This window comes from Gracilinanus agilis, chromosome 3 (assembly GCF_016433145.1).
Source record: "Gracilinanus agilis isolate LMUSP501 chromosome 3, AgileGrace, whole genome shotgun sequence".
In the NCBI taxonomy this organism is placed as follows: Eukaryota; Metazoa; Chordata; class Mammalia; order Didelphimorphia; family Didelphidae; genus Gracilinanus; species Gracilinanus agilis.
In genome coordinates, this window is record NC_058132.1 from 60891253 (window position 1) to 60915528 (window position 24276).

The 24276-nt window shown below is 43.2% G+C and overlaps 1 protein-coding gene across 2 annotated transcripts; it reads right to left on the reverse strand.

The window, feature by feature from the left end:
- Positions 1 to 554: 554 nt before the first annotated feature.
- Positions 555 to 17184, reverse strand: HMGCL (3-hydroxy-3-methylglutaryl-CoA lyase). 2 transcript variants are annotated; one of them, XM_044667854.1, is made up of 9 exons: positions 17111 to 17184; positions 14620 to 14703; positions 13430 to 13537; positions 12134 to 12229; positions 11019 to 11167; positions 9927 to 9990; positions 8332 to 8520; positions 4679 to 4804; positions 555 to 1344 (listed from the first exon to the last, which is right to left on the reverse strand). In XM_044667854.1, the coding sequence occupies exons 1-9, from the start codon at positions 17171 to 17173 to the stop codon at positions 1240 to 1242; spliced, it is 984 nt and encodes a 327-aa protein (XP_044523789.1). In that variant the 5' UTR covers positions 17174 to 17184; the 3' UTR covers positions 555 to 1239. The 2 variants fall into 2 exon arrangements, with proteins under 2 accessions (XP_044523789.1, XP_044523791.1); XM_044667856.1 differs by lacking the exons at positions 9927 to 9990; positions 11019 to 11167.
- Positions 17185 to 24276: the final 7092 nt, after the last annotated feature.

Here is a 24276-nt window from a genome sequence, read left to right on the forward strand (position 1 = left end):
GTCTCTAGTGCTTAGCACCACATAGGAGCACAAAGTAGGAGTTTAACAGATGATCAGCAGCTTTGTGGGATGGATGGAGCACTGGACTTGAAGTCAGGAGAACCTGGGATCGAATCCTTCCTCCTCAAACACTAGCTGTGTGACCCAGGACAAGTCACTTAACCTTTTGTCTCAACTTCTTTTATCTGTAAAATGAAGTGATTGAGTTTAATGGCTTCTAAGGTTTCTTCTAGCCCTAAATTTATTATTAATCTACTGATGCTCCCTCTATGACCTTAGGCAAATTACCTCCCTGGGCCTCAGTTTTGCCATCTGTAGAAATTGTTTTATGACCACTTTCTAAAACACCTCTGGTCTGAAAGGTTGAGTCCATTTCATAGGCTGGCAGTGGGTGGGTCAGCTTCTAGCTCTGACAGACCTTAGCTCAGGCTCTCTTCAGTGTTCAAGATCTCAAATTCCTCCCATCCTGCAAATCTTACATCTAAGCTGAGAGCCAAAGCAATTTCTAACCCCCCTCAGCTCCCATGGCACCAATGTGAAGTTCCAGAGACTGATCATTATTCCATCTTTTAATTACATTGGCTTTAGATACACATTTAAAAATAATTTCTAGGGTAGAGAATGGCATCAGAGGATTTCTAGTGCCACAGTCCTACAGTTGGCAGGATGACACCAGGCAACAGTCCTTTAGGAAATCCTAAGAAGGATTTAATATTCAGCACAACCAAATCCCTTTCCATCCCTAGATGAGATGGGGATTGGGGGCATCAGTGATCAAAGTCTTGGATGGAGAGGCTGAATTCTTAAGAGGGGGAGAAGAAATTCATAAAAGTAGGTTATGATGAGGAAGGGGCTTCAAGGTCTTCTCTGGGCACCCTCTGGGATGCTCTTCTTTTTAATGTAAAAAAATGATGGAAAATATACCAGAAAATCTTCCAGACTCAAAAGGCTCTTCATGGGGAGGATTTGGGGCTTCTTTCTCTGACCTAATTCATCCAGCTTACTTAAGGAAAGCTTTTCCAGTCATGTGTCCTGAGTTGAAGTTGATTTCCTAAGGTGTCAGTTCCCGATTCCCCTTCTTTGGCACTCTTCTGCCCTGGCACTATCATTTCTGGGCTATTGTTAGTGTGTCCCCTAATATGGGAAAGGGACAGCACCATTTGTTCTGCAGGTCCTTGGCTGCTGCTGGGGGTCTGGCGAGCCCAGCCCGTTGCGGAAGACAGGGTGGAAGGGAGGAAGTCACAGCTTATGAGAGATGGCCGTGGCCACTTTGGAACTGTTTTTTCTATTTAATGCCTTGCAGATAAATTTTCCGGCATCTGTCAACTTCTGAAGGTTCACGCCCTTGAAGAAATAAGTCATAGAATGGAGGGTCAGTTGGTCAGTAACCACTAGCCTGGGGTGGAGGGAGAGGAAGCATGATAGTACAAATATAGGGAAGATGGTCTATTTTTAGGTGGGAAAATAAGGCCTTACAAGAGTTATCTGCCTGTGAGACCTCATGGGAGCAGAGAAAAGAAGGAAAAAAATTAACCACCTTTGAAGCCTTTTAGTCCTCCCCTATTATCCTGTGAGATTGAGAACCTCATCAGACTGAGCTCATTTGTTCCATGAGATTCAGATGGAAATGCATTATGGGATGAAGCCAATGTAATGGAGATCTATCAGCCTAGGACAGTGATGGCGAACCTTTTGGAACCTTTTAGGGACCCCGTCCTGTGCCCTGCTCTGGCCCCCTGCCTGGGGAAGCTGCCTCCTGCAGCCATGGGGACTTGCCTCTGCAAGGGTGCTGTTGCCAGGCTTTGATGGGCTGAGAAAATGGGGCAAGGCTGGGGTAGGAGGTTCAGAGATCCAGCATTCCCTACTGTGTTACAGCCAGGGAATCCGCCCCTGCATTGAGCCCCACCTGCCTATTGGGCTGCAACTCAGTGGGGGTGGGGGGAGCCAGAGGGAGCGCAGTTAGCCTTTGGGGGAGCAGGGTCACCTCCCCAGGCTGGTGGCTGTCAGGGAAGGAAAAAAATGGAGATCTTTTGGGAAGTGTGGGGGGGAACAGCCCCAGTGTTGGTAGAGGAGATCCCCCCCTGCAGACCCTGGTTCTGGATGGGGACAGGAGAAAGGAAGGGGTGTGGCTTAAGTGCTCTGCTCAGGGGAGGTGTGGTGATGGTGGGGGGAGGGGAGCAACTCTGCAGGGAGTGAGGGGCCCCAGTGCCCACAGAGATTTCTGTGTGCCATCTGTGGCACATGTGCCATAGGTTTGCTATCACAGGCCTAGGAAGAAGTCAGGAGGCCTGGCTTCTGGTTGTCAGCAGCTGCTTTGCTGTTGCTGAGTTAGTAATCTTTAGCAAATCCAGGTCGTCAATTTTCCCTTTTGTAAAGTGGGGAAATTATACTAGGTATTGTCTGAGGTCCCTCTCAGTTGTGAAATTGCATTCCAAGGCCCTGGCATTCTATGTTCTGTGTAAATAGAATTAGCTCGAGCCCATTAATAGTCAAAAATCTACTCAACCCAGGCGTGCTAATGATGTCACTCTCAGCTCCCTTAGTGGGGAGGGGAGATGAGTTACCCACACGTGACAATAAGTAACAAATCAAGAATAATAATTAATTTTTAATTCTTACAGTTCTAAGGACCTTCCCAGCTCTGACATCCTGGGGTGTAAGGTCCCTCCCAGCTCTGGCATTTTATGTTCTGGGGGTCCCTCCCTTTTTTCCAAGTATTTGAAGGGAAGTCATATGAGAAAAGGATTAGTCTTATTTTATTTGGCCCAAATGTTAAGAAAATGTGAGGAACCTGTGAGGTCAATTTTCACTCAATGCATGGGGCAAAACCACGAACATAAGCTGTCTTATCAAAAGAATCTGGTACTGGCTGAAAAATAGAGAAGTTGACCAGTAGAATAGATTAGGGACACAACACACAGATATGAATGAGCACCGAAGTTTAGAATTTGATAAACTCAAAGATCAAGATTTTAGGGCAAGAATTTATTATCTGATAAAAATTGCTGGGAAATCAGTCTGGAAGAAACTAGACCCAGACCAACATTTCACACAGAATACCAAAATGGGTACATGATTTAGAAATAAAGGGTGATACTATAATTAGGAGAGCATGGAAAAAATTACACATTAGATTATGGATAAGAGAAGAGTGCCTGACCAAACAAGAGGTAGAGAGGATCATGGGAAGTAAAATGGATAATTATGATTACGTGAAATTAAAAAGGTTTTGCACAAAAAAACAATGCAGCCAAAATTAAAAGGAAAGAAGCAAACTGGGAGAAAAAAAATTTTTTTTTTACATCACATTTCTCTGATAAAGGTCTCATTTCTCTAATATATATAGGGAACTGAGCCAAAATGATAAAAATAAAAACCATTCCCTAAATGATAAATGGTCAAAGGATATGCAAAGGCAGTTTTTAGAAGAAATCAAAGCTATCAATCAAATAAAAAATGTTCCAAATCACAATAACTGTAGAAATGCAAATTAAAACAATACTGAGGTACCTATGAGATTGGTTAAAATGAGAGAAAAGGGAAGGGATACATGCTGGAGGGGGTGTGGAAAGAGGTACAGTAATACACGGTTGGTGGAGTTAGGACCTACTTAAACTACTTAGGACAAATATTTGGAATGACGTCCCAAAGTCTCTAAAACTGTGTTTATCTTTTGACCTAGTAATACTAGTACTTGGTCTATACTCCAAGGAGATAAGGGCCCTCTCAGAAGGAAAAAGGAAAAGGACCTGTATGTACAAAAATATTTATATCAGTTCTTTTTGTGGCAGCAAAAACTGGAAACCGAAGGAATGTCCATCAATGAGAGACTGAGTGAACAAGTCACGATATACACATGCAATAGAATACTACTGTGCTCTAAGATGCAAAGGATGGTTTTAGGAAAAGCTGGGAAGACTTGTAGGAACTGATGGAAAGGGAAGTGAGAAGAATCAGAGGATTAACAGCAATTTTTACAGTAACAGCACAGATACCACAACTGGGAAAAGACTTAGCCACTTTGTTCAATACAATTGTATACTACAGTTCCAAAGGACTCCATGCTCTCCACCTCCAGAGAGAGAACTGATAGACGAAGTCGTTCTGAGTGAAGAGTATTTTTTCTTAATTTTTCTTGTCCCCCTTCCCGCCTCCCATGGCTAACGTGGAATAAAAGAGTGACTTCACATGTATATTTCTTGCCTTCTTGGTGTGTGTGGGAGGGAGAGATTTCAGAACAGAAAACAGAAATGAAACAAAACAAGAGCAACAAAACCAAGCAATGAAAACTGTTGCCAAGTGGACTGGGGACCCTTAGGGAGTGGTGGGCTCTCATCACTGGGTCTTCAAGCAGAGACTCGATGGCCTCTTATTAACCACAGTAGAAAGTTATTTCCTCTTCAGTAGGTTAAGACTCTTTGCCTCTGACATTCTCAGTTCTACTCTGGCTTTCCCATTCTACTAGAGTCTCTTCTATTCCTAATATTTTATGGTTCTTGACTGTCTCTCTTACATCAGTAGTCTATGGTCTCCAAAGCATCCATATAAGCATGAGATCTAGGCTTTTAAAGTTTCTTTTCCGGCTTATTTTGTGCAGGAAAGTACTAGGCATCCCCAGGGAGACCAAAGCTTTGTCTGGTGGCTTTGGCACTGTGACCACTAGACAGAAAATACTTACTGTGTCGATCCCCAGGCCATTCAGCATGTACAGGAGGTCCTCTGTAGCCACATTTCCCGATGCACCAGGAGAATAGGGGCAGCCCCCAAGACCAGCCACAGATGAATCTACCACAGACACGCCCATCTGGAAACATAAGTACAAGGAGGCCACCTTTGCTTCCCAGGATTCTAGGACAGAATTCCCTGACCTCTGCAAATTCTCCCTTGGTTTGATTAGATGCTTGCAAGCCAACCATTTGGGAGCCATTTCTTAGGCTTAAGGGTCTCCTTGTCACCAAGCAAAGACCCGTGGGAAAAGATAAACACATGAGGTTGTCCAGATATCTCACTGTGAAGTGGATTAATTAATCTGCTTCTTTCCAGGGAAAGACTGTTTTTTATTTTATTTATTTATTTTTTTAAAAACCCTTAACTTCTGGGTATTGGCTCATAGGTGGAAGAGTGGTAAGGGTGGGCAATGGGGGTCAAGTGACTTGCCCAGGGTCACACAGCTGGGAAGTGTCTGAGGCTGGATTTGAACCTAGGACCTCCCATCTCTAGGCCTGACTCTCATCCACTGAGCTACCCAGCTGCCCCAGGGAAAGATTTTAATAGAGGAGAAGAAGAATAAAACTTGAGGGGAAGAGATCTTAGGGGGATGGAGGTAGGAGAATTCTATGGTGGGAGAAAATGTTTAAGTGGGATTTACCAGAGCCAAATTGAAGAGTTTCAGAATGTTAGGACTATAAGGCACTCTGGAGGCCTGATGACACATTTTATAGATGAGAACCAAGTAATAGAAAGTAAAACCCTGGGCTGCTGATTCCAAATCCAGTGCTCTACAACATTATTCTTTTATGGAGCTAGAAAACAGGGCTACACAGGTAGCATGCCTTATTCAGGGCCCCTAGTGAGTGAGTGACAAAGTCAGGAGATCCTAGGAATCTGATCTTATAATTATGCCTAGATCAGCCAGTCCTGGTCAGGGGGAGTAGATAACTGAGAGGAAATTTAAAACTTCCTCTCCTGTGTTCAGGGAAGACATCGAGGAGAGGGCTAAGTCAGTTGACTAAAAAGCCCCAGCTATAACTTGCCTTTCCTGGTGATAAAGGAATTAAATCTGATCAGAAAATCTATGGCAACAGACCACTGCCCAGAGGAGCTGGCCTGCAGTACCACCTTTTTCACAAGCATCACTCTACCTCTGCCTGATGCTTGCCACCACCCAAGTCAGGAAAGAAAGGAGGATATGGGAATATCCAGCCTAGAGAAGACAGGGATGAACCCAAGGCTTTCTGCCTGCCCACTTGTCTAGTCTCATATGCCCCCTCCCCTTCTGACCCCATCCCCAGCCTGGAATGGACTGCTAATGCCCACTGCAAACATCTCTCCCTTTTCTTGAGGCCAGACACAGATGCTACCTGCCCTATGAAGTCTCTGCTGATCCCCACCCAATCCTGGGCAGAAGTGCTTGATCTCTGCCTCCTCCAATTCATCCAGTCATTTTGTTTAGACCTTTGCTGGCACTTCTTACTCTTCTATCTATCAGGGCTATCAGTCCAGTCCATCAGCACCCCTTACTTGGACCACTGAACTGGCCTCCTCACTGGAGATTACTTAGCCTCCAAGCCGCTTCCTTACTGCAATCATCTACTTAGCTGCTAGTTTGTGTATGGGTGCGTCTCTCCTTCACCCAGGCTGAAAGTACAGCTGCCACCATGGGCCCAGTGATCACCAGGGCCCCTTGGGTCTGCTCTATTTTTCTGGCCTGAGGAGGAAGGCCCACTAGTATGGATACCAAGTTGGAACTAGTCTGACTATAGCTTAGAACTCACAAGTTCAAAAGCTCTCCGAAGCTCAGCCATCAGAGTAGTATGGATTACAGTGGGCACGAGGATGGCAGGCCAAGAGGATTTTCCATAAGTACAGGTCTGCCAGTGTAATCCACCTAATCAATACACTTCGGTGGCACAATATCGCCTACAGGACTAAATATACATTTCTGTGTCACTCTGAAAACCCTCCATGACTGCCTCAGACAACTTTCCTATCATTATTATACAGTGCAGCCCAGCACTTCATCTCCAATCTCCACATCTTGGCTCTGGATGTCATGCCTTGTGCTATCTTAGCCTAACTGAATCTCCCCCTCTTCCACTGAAAAAATTCTTACATTCTGTCTTGATAACAACTTTAAGGCAGAAGAGCAGTAAGGGTTAGGCAATCAGGGTTAAGTGACTTGCCCAGGGTCACACAAAAGTGTCTGAGGTCATATTTGAACCCAGGTCCTCCTTATTCCAGGCCTGGCTCTCTATCCCCTGAGTTCCCTCCTTGTCTACTTTTTTTTTTTTTAAAAGAATTTAAGTTTATTTACTTAATTATTTTAGAATATTTTTCCATGGTTACACGATTCATGATCTTTCCCTCCCCATCTCCCACCTCCCTCCTGTAGCCAATGAGCAATTTCACTGGGTTTTACACGTATCGTTGATCAAGATCTATTTCCATATTATTAATATTTGCACTAGGCTGATCATTTAGAATCTACATCCCCAATCATGTCCCCATCGACCCATGTGGTTGAGCAGTTGTTTTTCTTCTGCATTTCTGCTCCCACAGTTCTTTCTCTGGATGTGGATAGCTTCTTTCTCATAAGTCCCTCAGAATTGTCCTGGATCATTGCATTGCTGCTAGTTCCTCTTCTACTTCTACATGCAGCCTTTTCTGACCTCCCCAATGGCCAACACTCTCCCTCCCTAACTACTTTGTATTTATTTTGTGTGCATTTACATATGTATTTGTGGGTTCCCTCAAGACAATATCAGATCCCTGCTAGCAAGAACTGCTTCATTTTGGGCTCTGTATTCAGTACCTAGCACAGAATTGTCTGACAGAGAGTAGGCACTTAATAAAGACTTACCGAGTGATTTATTTGTGTATTTCTCTTAGTAGCAAAGTGGTATAGTGGATAGAGTACCAGGCCTAGTCAGGAAGACCTGAGTTTAGATTTGGCTGTGTAACCCTGGAGAAGTCACTTAAAATTGCTTCAGTCTCCTCATTTATAAAATGGGGATAAAGACAGCATCTATCTCCCAGTGTTGTGAGAATTAAGTGAAGATAATAATTGTAAAGCACTTGGCACAGGGCCTAGCACAGAAGATACACTATATAGATGTTTGTTATTATGTTAGCTATTGTTATTATTCTCCCCTTCTATTCCAAACTAAGAGCTGAGCCTGGTTGGTGTCCAGGTACTTAACACTTTGTTGTCCTGGCTTGGGCCTTAGGGCAGAAGGAAAAGTGAGTGGTTACATTTTGGACAATGGGTAGGTGCTGAAAGAACTTTAGTCCAGAAGAGAGCAATGAATGGAATTGATGGTGTTTCTTTTCCATAGAGACTGTAGCAGAACAGAGCCCCAATGGATACCAGAGTAATGTCCTCTGAATCCTCTGGGAGAAGAGCTCATAGGACTCAGACCTGAAAGGATACTTTGAGAACATCTAGTTCAACCTGCTCGTTTTATACAGGGGGAAACTGAAGTTTAGGGAGTTTAAGGTGACTTTCCAAGGCAGCAGATCAAGATTTCAACCACATCTTCTAAATCCAATTCTACTGCTCTTTTCCCTCTATGGTGCACATTTCCTCTCTCCCAGATTCATTTCCTGTCTTACCTGAAGAGCCATTAAGATGTTGGCCAGGGCTTGTCCATAGGTGTCATGGCAATGGACAGCCAGGGCACTCACTGGCATCTCCTTCATGACAGCAGACAGCATGTTCTTCATGCCAAGTGGGGTACCCACGCCGATGGTATCACCCAGAGAGATCTCAAAGCAGCCCATTGAGTATAGCTTCTTAGCCACCTGGGAAGTGAAGAGGACACTGGGCAGGGAATGACCTCCATGGGCTGGGAGATACAGGTGTGGGAAGAGGAACTCTCAGCCCTCTATTGTAATATGGCCTCAACATGTTGGGGCATAAAGAGGCATCCCAACCCTCTCCCCCCAAGAACAGAGGAAAATGACAGGTGTCCCCTTGGATCTGGGCACACTAACACCCAAAGTCACAGAGCTGGGAGGCTTCTCAGAGGCCAAACTATACCCAAACAGGAACTGCTTCTTATAGGATCCCTGAAAAGCAGTCACTTAAGTCTTTGCTTAAACACCTCCAGAGACCAAGAACTCATTATCCCTCCAGGCAGCCCAATGGATTCTTCCAAGCCTTGCATCACATTTTCTATACCACTGAACTGAAATCAGATCCACTGTAGCTTTTTCACACTCCACCTTCCCTTCCTAAGCTCTGTGTTCTGGGGCCAGAGAATAAGCCCAACCTCTTTCTTCTACAAGGTAAGATTTAGTAGTCACAGCTGAAATGTTTCTTTTGCAAGTTAAACATTTCCACTTCTTGGTTCCTCATAGGACATGATCTTGGAATCCTTGATCCTTTCTAGCACTTAGCACAGTGCCTGGCACTTAGCAGGTGCTTAATGAAGGTTTACTGACTGCCTGACCCTCCTTATTAGGTGTGTTTGCACCTGCTAGGTTCATATCATTTCATGTACATTTGAAGTTCCTTTGGGGGCCTCCCTCCCAACGCGTTTCCATTTCTCTCCATCTTTCCCTATAGTTCTGTCCATGGAAGATGATGGATAAATGTTTGCTAACAAGAAGTATGTAGATATTCCACCAGGAAGCTTTCCCCTGGGAAAAAGAGCAAGTAACTCATAGAATCCATATCTAGGCACAAAGATAATCTTTCCAATGAGATTTCAGGTGAGCCTTGCCCATAGCTACACGTCCACTGGTTATTGGGTGAACAAGAGCTAATTCTCAAATGGACCCCTGGAAGGGAGGCCAGACTGATAAGAAGTTATAACTGGGAGAAGGGGGTCCAGACACTGTCTCTAAGTACTGGAAGGAAAGAAGGGTTGATGAGACTGGTTCTACTTGGCCCCACAAGGCAGGACTCGGAGGAACACTTGGAAGATTTCACACAAGCAGAATGTCACTCAACAGAAAGGAAAAAACTCCCTCATTCCTTACAGTATCCTACATTGGAAAGGGCTGCCTTTGGATGCTATGAGAGTCAGTCTCAGGAAGTCCTTCAGCAGAGGCTGGATGATGTCTTGTCAGGGATTGCTGTGGAGAAGGTTCCTGACATCTCAGTGCCTTGTGCCTCTTCAAAGAGGGAAAGGCCTTCTTCCCATCTCTTCCCACCCACAATATAGCCAAACCTTCACACAACTCCCGTTCCAACAGAGACATACCTCAGCTACTTTGGCTGGGGAGACTTTCCCTTCATACGGGCATCCAAGCACGCAGGACACATACCTGCCAGGAAAACATGCCCTTGTCAGGGGAGCCCCAAGTGGTGAAAGAGTCTATGTCCAGAGAGAGCCCAGGGATGGGTGATGCTCCCCTGGCCTTCCCTGCCACTGCGAGTGGTCCATGTACAGAGCCTGGGCCAGGATAGCTGCTGGGCTCCAGGCTCTCACCTTCCCAACGAGGCCGAGGTTATAAGGTTAAGCTGAAGAATGTGATCCTCAGATAGAGATGTTTTTAAAACCTAAACAATGCTTCAAGAGCCTATGGTTTTATCTGCAAAGGTGCTCCTTTTCATCTGCAGATTATAAGTCTTCCTATGCCACAGAAGATGAGCTGCTATGACCAAAGGTTCATCAGCCAGTGTGAACCTTTCTCTACCCCTCATGATGCTGCCTTCTTGTCAATGGTCATCACTAGGCCTGCCTGGGACACCTGCACTACTTGGAGAGCTGGTGTTCAGTGGGCATTGGAGATTCAGGGTTTCCTCAAAGTCATGATGAAGCATCAGAGAAGGATGTCAGTGAAGGCTCTCACTAATAATAGCAATACTGTCTTGGCCTTACATAAAATTCTAAAGAACCAAGATCTGTCCATTTTTCTGATTCATTTTCTCATAGCATCTCTGAAAATCATGGGATCATGAACTCTACAGATGGGGAAACTGAGACTCATAGTGGCTATGAATAATCCAAGGTCACAAGCTTTAGAATTGGAAGGCCTGGAGGCCATTTAAATCTCCTCACATTAAAGAGCAGGAAACAGGCCCAGTGAGCTTAAGTGCCATCTTGAAGTCACATAAGGAATAAGCAGAGGAGAATTCAAACCCAGATTCTCTAAATTCAAATCCATCAGTCATACACAGTGGCAAAAGCCAAATGAAACATGCTGGCACTAAGACTGATCTTCTCTGATTTTCTACCGATGACTGGTCAGGTCTCCTCCAACAAAAGAAGGGATGGGGCTCCCAAAGAAGCAGGGCTGGACATGCCAGGGGAAGGTCCCTGAGGCCTCCATGTCCTGAGTGGCAGACTCACCCTCGAACAGGAATGTTGGCACATCTAGCTTCAGTGAGAACTTCCTCAAATCGATGGTAGCTCTCCTCGATGGAGCAGTTAATATTCTTCTTGCTGAAGAGCTCTGAGGCAGCCCCAAAGATGGCAACTTCCTTGGCCCCTGCAGCCACCTATCAACAAGCAAGCCCACTTGGTCAGGCATCACCCTTGAAGAAAGAATGCCAGCTTTGGTGCCCCATGACCAGGATTGAAATGCCAAGTCTGCCCCTTTGGACCTCTGACCCCTTGGGCACTCACTTCTCCTGAGGGCCCCACTTTTTTCCTCTCTAAAGTAAGGGTTCTACTAGCTGGACCTGAGGTGCTTTCCAGCTCCATGTCTGTGATTGCTAGGGGATGGATGACCATAGAATGGTCTGATGTCTTTTTCTCAACTGGTGCCTGAAGGCTGCTCTATGGATAAACTGTTCATTTAGACAAAGGCCCAAGCCTTTACTGCCTTTTTTGTCTGGGAATTAATAGACTTTGGCAACAACCTGAAATGACTACATATACATTTCTCTGTCTACCTGTTCTGCCCCTTAGTAGTAGTAATAATAACAACTCTTCACAGTTCTAGAGCACTGACTGGGTGCCAGGCACCATGTTCTGAACTCTCCAATGAGTATCTCAGAATGTACACTGCTCCTCGAGGAGAGGGGCTAATTCTCATTCCCTCTCTGTTTGCTCAGCTCCCAGACATATCATACAGGTATTAATACATATTGGAAGGACTTGACTCCATGGGAATGGAAGCAATGACTCAGTGCTTGGTTGTCTTACCTAAAGGGTTGATAGGCTCAAAGATTTAGTCGGAAGGGCCTTGGAACTAATTTCCTTATTTTACAGGTGATGAAACTGAAGCCCAAAGGGCCTCACATGACTTATCCACGGTCACAAAGGCAGAATCAGGATTTGAACCCAGATCCCGGATTCCCAAGCCCAGAACTCTCTGTTTGGGATCCAACAAATAAAATAATTCCTTCCCAGGTGAGACTCTCCCAGAGGTGAGAGGGGCCTGAGGCTCAGTGACCAGCAGGGGTCACTGTGAAGCAAGGCCTGAAGCTCAGGCTCTGACTGATGGAACATGCTCCTTTTACCGCTGCTTGGAAGCCTCGGAGATTAGGGGTCAGGACTGGGTAGCTGATGCCAGGAAACTTCTCGATGCCCTGCAGGACTTCAGCATGATCTGCCATCTGGGAAGCCAGGAGAGCGAGTGTTCAAGGGTTAGAACCAACAAGGGGCCTTCAGGAATCTCAGAAACAGAAAATCATCCAACATCCTAGATTCAGAAGGCTAGAACTGAAAGGGGCCTCAGAAGCCATCTAGAACTATCCCCTTATTTAGATGAGGAAACTGAGGCACAAGACAGGCTATAGGCTTAAGTGCTGAGCCCCCAACAGTGTAATAAAAGGCACTGCATCTCAGACTGCTGCTTATACAAAATAGCAACAAGGGTAGTGACAAGTAAGAACCCTGATATTTGGGTTGATCTAAGGCAGTGGTTCCCAAACTTTTTTGGCCTACAGCCCCCTTCCAGAAAAAATATTACTTAGCTCCCTGGAAATTAATTTTTAAAAAAATTTTAATAGCAATTAATAGGAATGCACCTGTGGCCATCACTGCCTCCCTGGATCGCTGCAGCACCCACCAGGGGGCGGTGGCACCCACTTTGGGAATCACTGATCTAAGGTATACAAAGTGTCTTTTTCTACAACCACCCTGAAAGACAGGAATTGGAAAGCATAGGATCAGAAATCCCATTTTACAGATGGGAAAACCAAGGCCAAGAGAAGATATAAATTCTCTATGGTCATAAGCTTTTATGTGGGAAGTTTTAAGTGGGAAGAGACCTCCAAGAGGAAACCAAGGCCCGTTGAGGTATCCAAGCTCATATACACTTAAGAATAGTCAAAAATAGAATGCAGGTCTTCTGACTAGATCACACTGCTCAGAGTGCACTGAGGAAGGTCTGGTGTGATGTGACCTTCATTCTACAGTGTGATGTGACCTTCATTCTACACTCCTCAAACTCTGGGCCTCCCATCCCTAGAGGGAGTGAACCTCTACTTGTTAGTTCCTTCTCCCTTTTCAAATGATTAAGTATTCACTTAAATGAATAGGTACCTCCTTTCCCCTTCCAAAGTAGAATTTAGTTAAGTCCTTGGAGGCAGGAACTGTTTCCTTTTGTCATCCTATCTCGAATGCCTAGTACAGTATTGACACATAGCAGGTGCTTAATAAATGCTTTGCTGGACTGGATCAAGGAACCATGGTGGGCAAAGGCAAGGTATGCCTAAAGGAGCCTGTTAATATCATCTTCCCAAAGATGTCAGTTCCCAGCACAAGTGAAGCTTTCTAGCCCCAAAATCCCCAACATGAAATCTGCCTCCCACCTGGGGCACCCACTTGGGGGACACAAAGCTGGTGGCTTCGATGACAGGGAGTCCTGCCGCAGACAACATGTCTATCAGCTTGATTTTCATTTGAGTGGGTAGAATATGCTGCAGAAGGAAGAGAAACAGAGAAGGCTTAATAAAGAATACAGTTCAATGGCTTTTCAGTTGTGTCTGATTCTTTCATGACTCCATTTGGGGTTTTCTTGGCAAAGATGCTGGGGTGGTTTGCCATTTCCTTCTTATGCAGCTCACAAATGCTTGCCAAGAGCCAGCTCCAAGCCCCTGGCCCTGGGACTCAACCTTTAATAGAGCAAACCCAACCTCTGAACTGTCATTCAGATTCCCAGGCAAGACCCTGGTCCACAGGGCAGGGTTCTTCTTAAGCTCAGCAGATAACTTTCTGCAATGGGGGCCTTTTCATAATTCATCCCAAGTTAATAATTATTCTGGGACTGGCCAAATGTCAAGGACTATAGTTGAAGGGAACATAGATACAGATGAGCAATCCCCTCATCCCCAAAGTGCATCCCACCATGGCAACCCCAGTCACTGCCATCAGCCCTTTGTCTCCTTCACCTGTTTGCCTCAAAGCTTCTCCCTCATCGCCCATATCCAGTTGATTCTCAAGTCCTGTCAATTCTTCCTTCTCTTTGAGATGCTGACTGGGGATTCTACTCCAAGCCCTCATCAGCTTGATCTCTGATAATTTAAGTGCCTCCTAACTGTTCCTAGTGCCTGATTTCTCTCATCTCTTGTTCTAGACTGGAACTGCCAAGTCAATCTTCCATCACTGCCTCCATCATGTCACTCCTCCACTCATGCATGGCTGCCCATGAGCTCTAAGTAAGAAGAACAGACACATTTAGAGATGACAGAACCACAGACTGTGAATGCTCCAGGTTATGGACTCCAACTCCCTCATATTGCAGCTGAGGAAACCGAGGCCCAGAGAAATAAAGAGAGGTTTTACTTGTCAAGGTTCATCCATCTAGTAAGTATCTAAAGAGGGATATGGATCCAGGGTCCCTGTGCCCCCAGGCCAGCAGTAGTCTATCTACTATTGTCTCCTTGCTGATTGACCCTGAAGAGGCCTTTTTTTCAACTCTATCAGTGCTTGGTGAAGGAATTAAATCCCATTTCTAAATAAGTCAACATAGATATTCTCAGTGCTGGGCTAATAGATTTACCTTTTCATTTTGCAGACCATCTCGGGGGCCGACCTCTACGATTTTAACTTGCTTTGGGAATGTATCTAGGCTGGAGGAGCTGATCTGGAACACAAGAAGAAAGAGAAAGACACATTTCTAGGGGAAGGGATAGGAAATAACTGAGCATCACTTAGTGACACCAACAATGAAGGCAGTTTGTTGTTCAGTGGTTTTTAGGTTGTGTCTGACTCTTTCATGACTCCATTTGGGGTTTTCTTGGCAAAGATACCAGGGTGGTTTGCCATTTCCTTCTCTAGCTCATTGTACAAGCGAGGAAACTGAGGCCAACAGGATTAGGTGATTTGCTCAGAGTCACACAGCTAGAAAGTGAAAGAGGTGAGATTTGAACTCATGAAGATGAATACTCTCCACCATTTCAATCATTTGACCCAGTTTCAGATTATGAACAAAAGAAACCTTACCTTTAAAAAATTTTTAAATTAATTTCAATTAAAATAACTACAACAATAAAAATGTTTTTCTCCCTCTCCCTTTCCCATCTCTGGGGGAGAAAAGTCTTGTAATAAACATGTATAAGCAAGCAAAACAAATTCCTACACTGGCCTTGTCCAAAAAATAGATGTCTCAATCTGCACCTGAAGCCTATTCTTTATAAGGAAGTAAACCTACCTTTTTTGGTCTTAAACCTTTACCTTCTGTCTTAGAATCAATATCAGTTCCAAGGCAGAAGCGTAAGGGTTAGTAAATCAGGGTTAAGTGACTTACCCAGGGTCACACAATCCAAGTCCTCCCAGCTCTAGACCTGGTTCTCTATCCATGAACCACCTAGCTCCCTGAAGCCCCATTTTTTTTTAAGTGACCCAGACACCACAGAAACTACTTTATTTCTGGGGTTCATTCTTAGAGGCAAATAGAAAAATTCTCATTTTCAAGGTCTTCAGAGAACAATGTCAATACTTTCTGACTCACAACAGCTCTATCCAGGCAGATAAAGCTTTGATATGTAAAAAAAACTTTATAATACTTTTGTTTATTACAGACTTCAGTTTGTGTAGTAGGTAGAGCCCTGGTTTGTGCAGCAAGACCAGAGTTTGAATCCCAACTCAAATACCAGTTGCATGACCCCAGGCAAATTACTTAACTTCGGTGGGCCTCAGTTACCTCAAATCTGTAAAATGGTATAACAGCACCTAACTCTCAGGGTTGTAAAGTGCTATATAAATTTGAGGTATTGTTACTATTATTACTAGACAGTGAGTTCCATGTAGACAGGATCCTGTCTTACCTAGACGTTATACAACCCCCAGAGTTTGGCACACTTCATAAGTAGTGGCTGAAATGAATTGTCACATCCCACTACTGAAGAGAAGTGCCACAGAGTGGGCTCTGGAAACCCGAGTTCAAATCCCACCTTTGACATTTACTAGTTGTATGACAAGGAGCAGGTTATTTTCCCTCTCTGGGAGCAACAACGAACCAACATATACAAAGCAAGCTGTGTACAAGATGAATAATTAATGCAGAGACTGTTGCTTTTTAATTGTTTTCTTGTTTCAAACTCTTTATGACTCCCTTTTTTCTCAGCAAAGATACTGGAGTGGTTTGTTGGTTTCCTTCTTTTTTTTTTTTTTCTTATTTTTTTTTCCAAATTTTTTACAAATGAGGAAAATGAAGCCAACAGGATTCAGTGACTTGCCCAGAGTCATGAAGCTAATGAATGTCTGAGGTTACATTTGAACTCAGGTCATTCTGACCTAGCATCACTCTAACAGAAAAATGGCACTGGAATTAAGAGAGGTGGAGGAAAGCTTCTTGTAGAAGGTGGGATTTCAGGGCAGCCTTAAAGGAGGTCAGGGAAGTCAGTAGTAGAGCTATTGGAGGAAGGAGGGTCAGACTGGGGGTGGGAGGAGGGCGGTACAGTTTACAAGGGATCCTCCCCAAGACCTCCTTGGGGGCACGAGCTGCCATAGCTTTTCTCTGTATCGTGGGCGTGTTAACACAGTGCCTGGCACATACAGTAGGCCCTTCATTGGTGTTTGCGGGACAGCTTGAGAAGCTCTTAGGAATCAGCTTCATTTTTAAAAAATACCTTACCTTCCGCCTTAGAATCAATACTGTGAATGGTTCCTAGGCAGAAGAGCAGCAAGGGCTAGGCGATGCGGTTATGTGACTTGCCCAGGGTCACCCGGCTAGGAAGTGTCTGAGGCCAGATTTGGATCCCGGGCCTGGCTCTCAATCCACTGAGCCACCTAGACGCTCCGGGGATCAGCTTCATTTTACACGGATAGAAAAGGAGGTCCGGCACCTGCCTGTCTTGGCTGCACAGTGAGCCGTGGGCGACTCCTAAGGGTTCCTAACCCAGATTTTTCCCTTCCCCCCACCTCAAATTCGGTCAAAGTCAAGGTCAGGATCGCGGGCTACACGGAGAACAGAATGCGGCAGAGAAGAGAAAAGGAAGAGCGGAGGCAGCACCCGGGATGCCGGGTGGTGAGGAGAGGGTGACACTTACAGCCCGCAGGGACGAAGTCCCAGCCAGCCTCCATGGTGGAAGCATTCTCCAAGCTATCCCCATAGTGTCCGCCGAGCCGCGCAGGCGCCGTACGCTGCGCGCAGGGTCACGTGGCGAGCGTGGGGGGCGGAGCCTGCTTCTGTAAGCATCAGGTTCTGGTGGTTCCTTTTGTAGCTGCCCGCCTCCTTCTTTCACCATCCTCTGAAAACAAGCCAAAATACGCCCAGATCCGTGTTTGTTCACCAGGCTCCTTCCTCTGCCGCAGCCTATAAGCTTTTGTTAGTGATCTAGGCCGGGCGCCTCCCCAGGCTCTGGAGAATTAAAATTTTATTTAATTTAAATTTAAATTAAATTTAAAAGAGGAAAAACCACACCCAATCCCTGCCTTTAGGGGCTTTCATTCCGCCTCCCTTGGAGGTGCCACCATTGGTCAATGTCCTTCATGAAATGTCTCTCCACCGTGCCAAGATCCAAAATTGTAACAGAAAGAGAGCTTGTCCCCTCTTTGATGAACCTTTTCCAAGTTGGAGTGCCCAGAGGGCAAATTCAAGCTGGCGATGAGCCCCTAATTACCAGAGAGAGTTGAGGGGGGAAAGTGCTTGCTTTGGGGGGCTGGACAGAGAGATGGGGCATGCAGAAAATGTCCTCGGACACTGGGAAGAGGGGGAAGGGAGCAGCTCCCTGAGTGCTGGCTATCCCAATAATTCGGTGAGGAATCCTTTCATTCTTTGTCTTGACTAGGGACATCCTACAAAAGTCTTATTAGTCTTGGGCCTTTTTATTTGTGCTTTGGTGCCTCTCTGTGTGGCAGGAGAAATTTAACCACTAAATAAATTGAGGCCATTTCTTTGAGAGTAATAGCATTGATTAATAATAGGAGCATGTGATCTATTAATAAAGTCAAGGTCAGTGGCGCCACCATTTGTGCCAAAGATCAGAGCCAGCGCTGACATCTTTCACAACTAGGTGAGTCTTCTCTCTGAGTGGCCTGACATTATATCACTTGGCCCTCTGGTGCCCAAACCTACCTATGGCAGCTCTGACATTTTAATGGGGGAGATGGGGCAAAAATTCACAGCTCCTCCTCTTTGCTTCATAGTTAGGAAGGAGAGGACTAATCTTCAGGTGGACAGATCAGAATACAGCCAGGGGAAGTGGCTTTTTTTTTTTTTTAACCCTTGTACTTCGGTGTATTGTCTCATAGGTGGAAGCAAGTGGTAAGGGTGGGCAATGGGGGTCAAGTGACTTGCCCAGGGTCACACAGCTGGGAAGTGGCTGAGGCTGGGTTTGAACCTAGGACCTCCTGTCTCTAGGCCTGACTCTCACTCCACTGAGTTACCCAGCTGCCCTGGGAAGTGGCTTTTTAAGGTGGTTCATCCACCCCATTCTGGCATTTAAGGAATGAGATATTAGCTAATTTATGAAATCCAGCTTGCCTCTAGCATACTTGGGCAGGAAAATATAAACCATCTGAATGAGGCCTTTATTGACTTGGTCTTCCTTTTTTTTTTTTTTTTTTTTTTTTTACATTTTTAAACCCTTAACTTCTGTGGCTCCTAGGTGGAAGAGTGGTAAGGGTGGGCAATGGGGGTCAAGTGACTTGCCCAGGGTCACACAGCTGGGAAGTGTCTGAGGCTGGATTTGAACCTAGGACCTCCCTCTCTGGGCCTGACTCTCAATACCCAGCTGCCCCTTGGTCTCCCTTTTTTTAAACCAGGTGCCAACCTGGAAATAATGAGGACTGCCAAAAAGAGCAACAAAAGTCTTTAAACAAGGTGTAGGAACGGTAGTCTGGGCTCATCACACACCTTGGAAGAGTGATGGAGACACCACTCTAAAGCAAGAAGGAGCAGGTTTAAATAAACTTTAACAGTGAAGAGCAATCAGAAGGGACAGCAACTGGGAGAACTGAGTAGCCTTTGGTGAGATCAAAGGCTCTAGAGGTGATTAAGAGGCAACTGGGAAGAGCAATAGGATTAAAGTTATTAAAGTCAGATCAAATCAGAGATCCAGAGATTCCAGAGATATCATGAAGACCTGCTTCAACCATGAGGTCTGTTGGGTGAAGGCAGCCCCTTCTGATATCTGCATTTATCACAGGCCACCCCAAAATCTTAATGAGGAGGGTTGCAAGGACAAAGGGACATGTCTCTAGGGAAAGAGCTGGCTCCAGCCATTCTTTGGTAGAACCAGAGAGATTTCTTTTGAGCCAGGCTAAGCAATGGAGGAGATTTGAACAAAAAAGGGAATATTACAAAGTAATATTAAGACACAAAGGATAATAGCATTCAAATTGAGTCTCCCATTCCCCACTTTGATTCACTGAAAGACATTGGTGCCTCCTACATGAATCATTAACTGGCATAATTATAACATGCCAGGAGTGACTCACTAGGATACAAAAAGATCTGCAGTTACTAATCACTTCATTAAGGAGTTTTAACTATGAGGCTTAAATATTTTAACAATATGAGAATATTGTGAAGGGTAGACATATTGACAGGAACCATCAGAGGCACACCCCTTTGGTATACTCACATAATATATAGACATCTCTCTAAGCATTGTTTTCTTTTAGAAGATCTTCAGTTCAGGTTACATGTAGAGATAGATTCTCCTTCCTGCCAAAACTTCTTGCAAAACAATCACTTAGAGAAAAAAACCCCAACAAAAAAAAACAATCACTTAATTTTGTTTTGCCAATCATTAGGTCATGTGGTGAAAACTTAGCTTGAACTTTATGGTTCTGATAACATTAAATTAGGATCTCCTACACTATAAAATTTGCATTTTCCCATATTCCTTGCTGCTCTTATTTTTATCTAAACCAAGTAATTGATTTAGAAACTGCCAACAGCTGGCTAAAGGGAGAATTTAAAAGAGTCTATGCTGATCTGATTTGGAGAGTGAGTCCTTCTAGAAAATTTGATATTTACCGAAGTAGTTTTTCAAGCTGTGGTTAAGGAATATTTTTTAAATGAGCATTAATGTCATCATCATTTAACTTCTGACATTCATCTAGTTCATTTTTCATTTTGATTCCAATTCCCAGAAAGGGTACAAACTCAGTTTTAACTCAGTTTTATTATCTTTCAATGTCTTATGATTTAAGTTAGTAAGTTGTTACATTAATATGTTTAGGCATATATAAAATTCCAAGCCTGTTTTTCAGAACTTATTAGAAGGTGCTTAAGGTCTTTGTATCCCATTCGAAACATTTATATCTGATATATAATTATCTGATCTTCTTGTTGCCTCAAAAAAGTTTCATTTTAGCTACTTACTTCAGTAGCTTGTGTGACCCTGGGAAAGTCACTTAACCCTGTTAGCCTCAGTTTCCTCATCTATAAAATGAGCTGGAAAAGGAAATGGCAAACTACTCCAGTATCTGTGCCAAGAAAACTCCAAATGGGGTCATTAAAAACACAATTGAAATGATTGAACAACAAAAATGATTTTAAGTTGTATTCAATGAGGTATCTTTAATAAAACTTATTTGCCCCAACTGGAAACACTCTACACACAGGTGTTACTCCCATATTAAACAATAAACCTAAATAATATTGGATTTCCTTTTGGGGTAAAACAAGATAGACCACAAGCTACTCTCTTCTAAGAAAATGCCTTCACTTAAGTTCTTTTCTTTAACACAAAACAGAAAATGTTTCTTAATTTGCCTCACTAAATAGTAGAATAATATCCTGGTTTCACAAATTCTGAAGTCATCATCTAATTCTTCCTATACCATTCTGGGAAATTTGAAGGATCTTGTCACATATAGGAATACAGAACCACCAATGGGCACATGACAAACTCAGGTATTCTACTGTTTAGTTGTTTAGGATATAGAAAGGACTATAATTTCAGGTTTAATAGCTAAAATCGTATATATTTACACCTTATTATATAGTAACTTAGATGTGTTCCAATCTTAGTCTATGAGATAAAAATTTAGTATTGTGTTCATACCTTTTCCTGATCACTTGCCATGATTATAGAAACTTGTCGTAAAAGGAAAAGTGGAACATAGCTATAGTGAAGGGGGATAAAATGTTTCCTTAACTTGAAGTCAGTTCCAAGCAAGGATTTATAGAGGCAGTCAATTAAATTGGCAGAATGTCACAGCCAGGCTTAGAATTTTAGTTGGGTGGGAATGGTAGCTGCTCTTCCTACTTTTCCCTGGGACAAAAGCTCCATTTATAGTACTGCTCTATTTATCATCTCCAGATAACCTGATAAAGACAGCTTAGTTGATAAGGAAATAATAGGACCAGGACGTGGGAGAAGACCTTGACTGTTAACTCATAGCTGCTTCTGAAGTGCCATTGAGTCAGAGGTTTATTATATAAGAAATTCAAACTCCCTTTCTCCCAAAGGCACAAGGATAGTTTCCCCACAACTACACAGAGCTGTATTTCTAACATAGACAATACAATAGGCTTAGAAGCTTCAAGGTGAAGATAAGAACTAGGTTGGACTTTCAGCTATATTTGTTATCACCAAGCCAAGTTTGAGAATATTTTTCTCAGGGGCAAATGCCCCGGCTAAGGTTTCCGCCTTGGCTGCATTTCTGGCCAAACGGGAAGAATGTTAACCTTTTAACTGCTGGTTAGCTAGGAACATAAAGCTTTTCAATAAGGCCACAATACTTTTCAACAAGAAATCACAAGGATCACAAAAGGGGTCAAAAGAGGAATCTCATATTTTTATCTATTCTCTTATTGGCTTCCCACAGCTGCTGGCATTAAAGATTAAAGAACATTTCTCAATGATCATATTTGGAATCAAACTCAGAATAACAACAACAACTATATTTCTGTAAGATTTAACCCTAAAAAACAAGCGTCAATCATCAGAGCTTTGGGTGGATTCAGTTATGAATACTCACCTATTTCTTGTTTTTTGTTTTTGTTTTTGTTTTTGTTTTGTTTTGTTTTTTTAACCCTTAACTTCTGTGTATTGGCATATAGGTGGAAGAGTGGTAAGGGTGGGCAATGGGGGTCAAGTGACTTGCCCAGGGTCACACAGCTGGGAAGTGTCTGAGGCCAGATTTGAACCCAGGACCTCCCGTCTCTAGGCCTAGCTCTCAATCCACTGAGCTACCCAGCTGCCCCCTCACCTATTTCTTTACTAACTATGTTTATCAACAAAAAAGTTCCAGGTCTTTAAAATCTCTTCAATATTATTTTCTTCCTTCTCTTAAAGTCTAAACTCATCCTGGTGTAAAAGCAATCGATAGAATAATTATAATCCTGAACTTCACAGAGATAATGAACATAAAATAGTATACTCAAATAGAATCTTTTAGCAGAAACTGGCAGTTATTTTAGACCAATAGAAAGAAGGTTGTCGCTTAAAATATATAAACTCTTAAAATAAAATAATATCGCTAAGAGTGGAGTAGGTTAAGGTTAATTTGGTTCAAGACGTAATTTCAGTTTGTAGTTTTCCAGATATAACTTCATCATCTTTCCAAGGGATAGGCAAATAACCACAGATGAAATGTACTCAACATTAGAAGGAAGTTGGGAAATTTCAAACTCATTAAAAAAAGCCACCCTTCCTTTCTGTCTTAGTAACAACCCTAATACAGATAGGTGAGGGCTAGGCAAACAAGGTCAAACAGGGAGGAAGTATCTGAGGCTGGATTTGAAACCAGGTCCTCCCTGACTCCAGGCCTGATACTCTAACCTCTGTGCCATCTATCTACCCAATTTGTACAAGGAATTTTTTAATGGAGGAGGGAATCCCATTTACTCAGTAAGCCAATTCATGGTTTAGGAATTTCACAACATAGGGTTTATGCCTAGATGGTCCTAAGATTTTAGAAGGTCTTTTTTTTTGTACCTTTTCCCACACAGTAATTATCAATGTTTCCTTTTAAAAATATACTCATGCGAATATTTGATAGAATTTTATATTATGACAATCATCCCTAATACCTTAGTTAATGATCGCGTAATTTTCATAAGTCATAGCCAGATGATTTCAGCTGAAACTTCCTCTGTATTATAAGCAAACCTGGAAATTTCTAGTTTCTTAAATTAGAGTACTTCAGAACATGGTCAGCAGAGCTGATAAAATAACAAAACAGTTCTCAGACATTTTTTCTTTATTTCTTTGAAAGTTCATCTTATGGGGACAGCTAGGTGGCTCAGTAGATAACCAGGCCTGAAGATAGCAGGTCCTGGGTTCAAATCTGACCTTAGACATTTTTTAGTTGTGTGACCCTGGGCAAGTCATTTAATCCCAGTTACCCAGCTCTAACACCTCTTTTGCCTTGGAACTAATACAGAGTATTGATACTAAGATAGAAGGTAAAGGTTTAAAAAAAAAAAAGAGACCAAAAAATAATAGGTGCTTTCTCTCTCACTCTTTCTATCATATTCCCTAGAGTATGGTCCTGGTTAAAAAAAAAATAAATGCTAATGATTATTGGATTTATTTTATTATATATCCTTCAACTTTGCTGAACCTGTTAATTATTTCAACTAATTTTTTAGTTGATTCTTTGGGATTCTCTAGGTATAGTATCATATCATCCACAAAGAGTAATAATTTTGTTTCCTCATTGCCCGTTCTAGTTCCTTCAGTTTCTTTTTTCTCTTATTGCTATAGCTAGCATTTCTAGTAAAATGTTGAACAAAAATGGTGCTAATGAACATCCTTGTTTTACCCTTGATCTTATTGGGAAGGCTTCTAACATCCCCCATACAGAAAATACTTGCAGTTAGTTTTAGATAAATATTACTTACTCTAAGAAAAGCTCTATTTATTCCTATGCTTTCTATAGTTCAACAATAGGAATGAGTGTTGTATATTATCAAATGCTTTTTCCGTGTCTATTGAGATATCTTTATTTTTGTTGCTTTTGTTTTTGATTTGGTCAAATATGCTGATACTTTTCCCAATATTGAACCAGAAGAGGTTGGCAGTTTACTGCAGGGAATTTCATTCTTTCTTTCCCTTCCTTCCTTTCTTACCCTTGCCTTCTGTTTTAAGACAGGACTAGGCAATTGAGGTTAAGTAACTTGCTCAGGGTAACACAGATTGGAAGTGTGAGGCAGGTCTGGACCTCGGATTTTCCCAATTCTAGGTCTAGTGTTCTATCCACTGAGCAACCCAACTGTCCCTGTCCCTGCAGGGAATTTCCAGTTCTCAGTAGT